This window comes from Uranotaenia lowii, chromosome 2 (genome assembly GCF_029784155.1).
Source record: "Uranotaenia lowii strain MFRU-FL chromosome 2, ASM2978415v1, whole genome shotgun sequence".
Lineage (NCBI taxonomy): Eukaryota > Metazoa > Arthropoda > Insecta > Diptera > Culicidae > Uranotaenia > Uranotaenia lowii.
Genome location: NC_073692.1, coordinates 227557399 through 227563907, shown reverse-complemented (window position 1 = coordinate 227563907; position 6509 = coordinate 227557399). Strand labels below are relative to the sequence as shown.

The 6509-nt window shown below is 48.0% G+C and overlaps 1 protein-coding gene across 1 annotated transcript; it reads left to right on the top strand.

The window, feature by feature from the left end:
• Positions 1-816: 816 nt before the first annotated feature.
• On the top strand, positions 817-6235 carry LOC129742372 (uncharacterized). Its single transcript, XM_055734272.1, has 4 exons — positions 817-846; positions 1035-1418; positions 2133-2763; positions 2979-6235. Exons 1-4 carry the CDS (start codon positions 817-819, stop codon positions 6233-6235), a joined length of 4302 nt encoding a protein of 1433 aa, XP_055590247.1.
• The last annotated feature ends 274 nt before the right edge of the window (positions 6236-6509 follow it).

Below are 6509 nucleotides of genomic sequence, written 5' to 3'. Positions count from 1 at the left end.
GACAAGTTGATGTCGCTATCGGTTCGAATAAAATTATAAGTACCAATCACAGTTGATTGTGTTTCCTTATTGCCGGTGAAGAAAATCCCGTTCAGTCCGTTTGACTTCCCAAGTGCCCCGATCTTGTCGTGTCGGCGGAGTCGCGAATTTTACCCGCGATTTGTCCGCAGTTTAATTCAAGTCTCGTGTCGAACATGGTCCTTCGAGCCGGATGAATCTGGACCAAAGTGCTAGTGCCAAAGTGACCAAAAGTTGACATTTTGCGGCTGGCCTGTGACCAGTAAATGGAACTATAGTTTCCGACATTGTGGGCATCTGAGAAGCCAAACGGGTTCTGCACGAACGTTGTGGTGCCTTAGGGCAAATTGTGCTATTGTGAAATCAAAAAACCTTGGGAAAAATGAAAAAACCCTGAGTGGATCGAAAAACGATCATTTGTGAAAATCAAACGAACAGACTAAACTGTTTGTGAAATTGGGATTGAAAATCACATAAAACTCCCTGAATGTTCCCCATTGTGCTGGGAGGGTATTGCCTCAATTAGTGATCGAAGCTAAATTAATTGCTAAAAGTGCTGGCTTAGTTGTGCCGAAAAATAGTGAACAAGAATTCCGCTGGCAGTTTTCCTGCTCTGCCCCTTCGGATATTGTATGCCGACGGCGTTTGATAGCTGCTTTACTGCTGGTTCCTGTTCGCTGTTTTTGGAAGCCCGAGTTGGCGCCGTGAAGCGCGGCCGTAAGTCATCGCACTCAAATCAAAGGTGGGTTCGTTCCATTTTGTCCAGATTGGACGAGTAAATTTTTTGCGCGATTAGAGATGGCAAATGTCGATGACCCCGAAGGTGCTGTACGTCGTGAGCATTTGATTAGGTCTGATAATATTTCGTTTTCGGTCCACACAATAAAGAAGTTTGTCGATGCATTTGACCCTAGCCGTCATAAAGATCAGGTGTCGATTAGGTTGGAGAGGTTGGAGCATTTTTACGTTAATTATGTTGAGGAAATAGTTTAGCTGCAATTGCTTCCCCCCGCTAGCCCAGAGATCGATTACAACATTATGACATAGCACAATATTATGAGCTGAAAACCCAGCTGAATCAACTATTGCCAAAACGAGTGCAGGTTCCACAAAAATCTAATCCCTTACCTTTGCCTCAAATCAATCACATCAAGTTCCCTGAAATTAAATTGCCAGAGTTCTCGGGTAATCCTCTTGATTGGCGATCATTCCACGACCGGTTCAATGCTGCTGTACACACACTGTCTGATGAACTTTGCCCGTCGGAGAAATTCCAGTACCTAAAAGGTTTGCTGCGAGGAGAAGCTTCAGGTTTGATTTCCGAAATTCCTATCAGCGATGAAAATTACTCCGAGGCCTGGAAACGATTGATCGCGAGATACGACGATAAGCGCATCTTAGTAAAGTGCCACTTAGCCGACCTTTTTGATACGTCACCCATGAAATGTGAGTCTGCGGAATCTCTTCTCAACCTTGTTGATCGATTCGACCGAAATGTGAGCATTTTGAAAAAGCTCGGTGAGCCCACAGACAGCTGGAGTTCACTTCTCGTTTTCCAACTCAGCAATAGATTAGAGCCGAACACCTTGAGGGAGTGGGAAAACTATATTGCTCGTGCCACAATGGCAAACCACGATTTGTCAGAGATGCCTCTCTATTCGGAAATGATAGTTTTTCTCCAAAACCACGCTCGTGTTTTGCAAGCTCTCGTTCCTGCACCTAGTCGCAATAGAGAACCAAGAATAAAGCTCCAGCCAAAGTTCTCTACCTTACACGTCGCTCAAGATTCCCACCCAAGCTATTCAATAGGGCGCAGCTGCATCCAGTGTGGCAGTGACCACTATTTGTACCAGTGCTTTAAATTCCGAAAGCTCTCTCCGAAACAGCGATTTGATTTCGTCAAACAACATCGATTGTGTTTGAACTGCCTCAAAACATCTGCTCATGGTTGCAGAGATTGCTCGTCAGATGGTTGCCGAAAATGTAGGAAGAGACATCATACCCTCATACACCTCCAACCACTCGAACAAAAACCCGAAAATTCTAACCCATCCGAAAACCAACAACTTAGAGCTCAACCCTCCACCAATCCACCTTTTGCTCCCCGTACACAGTCACCTAGTCGAATTGCATCCACCTCCAGCACATCTCTCGTATCAGTGGACCAATTCGAAACACCAGACTCTCTCGCATCCACTTCGTCTCAGCCCCCAACGACCCCACATCAGGCGTTCACGGCCCACTCGGCGAAGCTTCCCACTGATATTGTTTTGCTTTCCACGGCGCTGGTTTATATCGAGGACTGTGCAGGAGAAAAGTTTACCGCCCGAGTTTTGCTCGATAGTTGCTCGCAGTTTAATTTGATGACGGAGTCGTTCTATCAGAAACTCAAACTGCCTATTAAGAAAGATCACGTTAAGCTTGGTGGGGTTGGGCAACACGTCACTTCGGTGAACAGATCAGTAAAATCCATCGTGTCGTCTCGGGTTTCGGCTCTCAGTTGGCAGCTTAAGTTCCTCGTTTTGCCTACCATCTCTCATGACCAACCCTCCCATCCACTGATGACTACAGATTGGGAGATTCCCAGTTGGATTACTCTGGCAGATCCAACTTTTGGTACGCCTGCTGCTGTCGATGCTCTCTTGGGTGCGGACGTTTTCTTCCAGCTTTTACGTTATGGCAAAATTACACTCGGAGATCATTTGCCCATTCTCCAAAACACCGTGCTGGGCTGGATAGTTTCTGGTAGGTGCTCTAGTCGCTCGTCTGAGGTCGAAATTCAGAGATGTCATCTCACACACAACCAACGCCTGGAACAGCTGGTGAATCGATTTTGGGCCATGGAAGAATGCGGATCCAAAACTTGTTGGTCTCCTTCTGAAAAGCTTTGTGAGCAACATTTTGTTGAAAATGTGTCGCGTAACACAGATGGGAGATATGTTGTACGCCTACCGATGAAGAAAGAGCCCCGTTACCCCGTCTGCGCGACAATCGATTCAATGCGCAGCGTCGTTTTTTCGCGCTTGAGCGCAAATTGGATGCAAATCCAACGCTTCGAAAGCAATATGAGGACTTTATCAATGAGTTTCTCCAATTGGGCCATATGAGGCTAATCGCTCCAGCAGAATTGTCTAAAGAAAATGAAACTTTACCCCGCTATTTTTTGCCCCACCATGCTGTCCTGCGCCCCGAGAGCTCGACCACGAAACTCCGCACAGTCTTCGATGCCTCCTGCAAAAGCTGCTCCGGTCTGTCGCTCAACGACGTTCTTCTGGCTGGGCCGACAATTCAAGACACACTCCTGAGCATCGTGTTGCGGTTCAGAATGCATGCCTACGTTGTCACTGGAGACATTGCCAAAATGTATCGTCAGGTGCTGGTGCATGAGAAGGATCAGTCATTGCAGCGAATATTTTGGCGAAGCAGCAAAAGTGAGGAGCTAAAGACGTACCAGCTGCTTACGGTTACCTATGGTACGAACTGTGCACCCTTCCTCACCACTCGCGTCCTCCAGCAGCTCGCAAAAGACGAGCGTTCTCGATACCCTCTGGCGGCTCCTGTTGTGGTTAAAGACCTATACATGGATGATCTTTTAACTGGGCAAGATGATCTGGAGCAACTTAAGAAGATTTGCACCGAGCTGCTCAGCATTTTTTCGTCGGCTGGCATGGATCTGCGGAAAATATCGTCGAACTCGCAACAAATATTGAATGTTGTTCCCGAAGAATGCAGAGAAACAAAAACGCTTATCGAATTCGATTCCGAATCCCCAATCAAGACTCTCGGTTTGCTGTGGGAACCAGCAACCGATTCGATTCTTTACAAAAGGCCAAATTTTACTCGTCACAAATTCTACACGAAAAGAATCATTCTCTCGCAAACGGCAAGCTTTTTCGACCCTCTAGGTTTGCTGGGTCCTGCAATCGTCAAGGCAAAAATAATCATCCAAACTCTTTGGAAATTGAATTTCGATTGGGATTATCGTTTGCCCGAAAATTTCACGCTAGAGTGGGAGGAATATCAAAGCCAATTCCATCGTTTGAAAAACTTCACCATCCCTAGGCACGTAAAATCACTCTGCCGCCCAGCTTGCGTTCAAATGCATGGTTTTAGCGACGCATCAGAACACGCATACGGTGCCTGCGTTTACTTGCGTTCTGTTGCTCCTGATGGATATGTTACCATACGTCTTCTCGCCGCCAAATCTCGTGTCGCACCAGTAAATACGAAATCGATCGCACGCTTGGAACTATGTGGTGCTCTGCTTCTATCTCGCCTGTTGCTCATGGTGTGCGACAGCATCGGGTTGCAGGACAACATCTTTTTATGGACCGACTCTACAATTGTGCTGCACTGGTTGTCTGCTAGTCCATCTTCTTGGCAGACGTTCGTCGGAAATAGAGTTGCGGAAATCCAAGAGCTAACAGCTCACTGCTCCTGGCATCACGTTCCTGGTACCGAAAATCCCGCTGATCTGATCTCGAGAGGTCTTGACATCGGCAATCTTATCGACAGCTCGTTGTGGTGGAATGGCCCTCCATGGTTAGCAGAGGCGAATCAACCGTGGCCAGAGGCACCTGAAAGCTTTGACAACATCAAAGAGAAGCATCTGGAGGCAAGAAAGGGATTAGTTCTGTCCATCGCAAATTCGTCCGAGACAGACCTCATCGAAAATTTTTCGTCGTTTACTCACTTGTTGCGAATCGCTGCACTGTGCAGGCGGTTTTTCGCCAAAATTCGTTACTGCCGACAAGTTAGAAAATCATTGCCTCATCCTACTGAACCACCACTCCCTGGGCCTATCACTGTAGACGAACTTAACGAAACACTCCTCGCAATTGTACGCCGAGTTCAAGAACAAACTTTCGGCCAAGAGTTTGCTTCCTTGCGTTCTGAAAAACCGCTACCGTCGTCATCGCCGCTTCGCTACCTGGCCCCCAAGCTGTGTGGTGACTTAATTCGTGTTGGTGGCCGGCTCTCTTACGCATCCATTTCGTCCGAGGCAAAAAATCCTCACGTACTACCACGCAACCATTATTTGTCTCGTCTTATCGCCGAAACCATGCATCGAGATCAACTACATTGTGGCCCCCAATTTCTGCTGGCCACACTTCGTCAACGCTTCTGGCCGCTTGGTGGTCGGAATTTGGTCCGCAGCGTCGTGCATGGATGTGTCACATGCGTGAAAGCCCGCCCTCGGTCATTATCCCAGCAGATGGGCCAACTTCCTGCTGTACGAGGAAGGCCGAGCCCGCGGTTGGCGCCTGTTAAATCTTATGTGGCTGTCTTCATCTGTATGGCCACGAAAGCAGTTCATCTGGAGCTGGTCAGCGACCTGACATCAGCCTCATTCATCGCATGTCTCCGCCGATTTGTGGGCCGGCGTGGCAGACCAGCAAACATCTTCTGCGATAATGCCACAAACTTCGTTGGGGCTGATCGAGAGCTGCGCAACTTATTTCGATCCACTGAACATCGTCACGCAGTAGTCAACGAAACTGCCGATCAACTAGTTCGATTCAACTTTATACCACCACGATCTCCCTCATTTGGTGGCCTTTGGGAATCGTGCGTGAAGATTATGAAACACCATCTTCGTCGTATCATCGGGAATGCGTTCCTGAGCTACGAGGCATTCGTCACCGTGCTGGCGCAGGTCGAAGCCTGCCTCAATTCGAGGCCAATCACTCCATTGACATCCGATCCAAACGACATGAGAGTGCTCACCCCCGGGCATTTCATCACTGGTCGCCCCCTGAATGCCCTACCCGAACGTGACGTAACGAACGCTCCAGAAGGCCTCCTACACCGCTGGGAAAGAGTCCAGCAGCAGACGCAGCATTTTTGGCAACGGTGGCACCACGAGTACCTCACATCCCTCCAGCAACGGTACAAGTGGTCAACGAAAACGAGCAACCTGATCAACGGAGCAATGGTTTTGCTCAGAGACGATATCCTGCCGATCCTGAAGTGGCCAATGGGTCGAGTGGTGGCCGTACATCCTGGTTCCGATGGTCTGGTTCGCGTGGCCACAATCAAGCTGCCCAACGGGTCAACGACGAAGCGAGCCATCTCCAAACTTTGCGTTCTCCCCGTCGAGGTCGATCCTGCAGCGCTCGAACATCTACTACCCCAGGTCAACGAGGTCCAGAATTCCACAGAGTCAACTGGCGACTCTGGAGACATCGAAAACGAAGAAGAAAGTGTTGAAACTTAAATCGTTCAAGGTGGCCGGTGTGTTTAACATTCAGAAATAAATAGAGTTAGAATAAAACGAACACACAATTTACAACATTCATTAACACTCTAACACTGAACACAAGAACAAAATTTGTTAGCATGAAATAATTCACCCCAGGCTATACTCCACCCTAGGTGCAAATTTGCTTCCACAATAGCCACAATCGACACAATTCTATGTACTACAGACCAAAGAATTTATAATTCCCGATCTTGAGCGAGATCTACACAATTCCCCCAGGCTTGGTAGA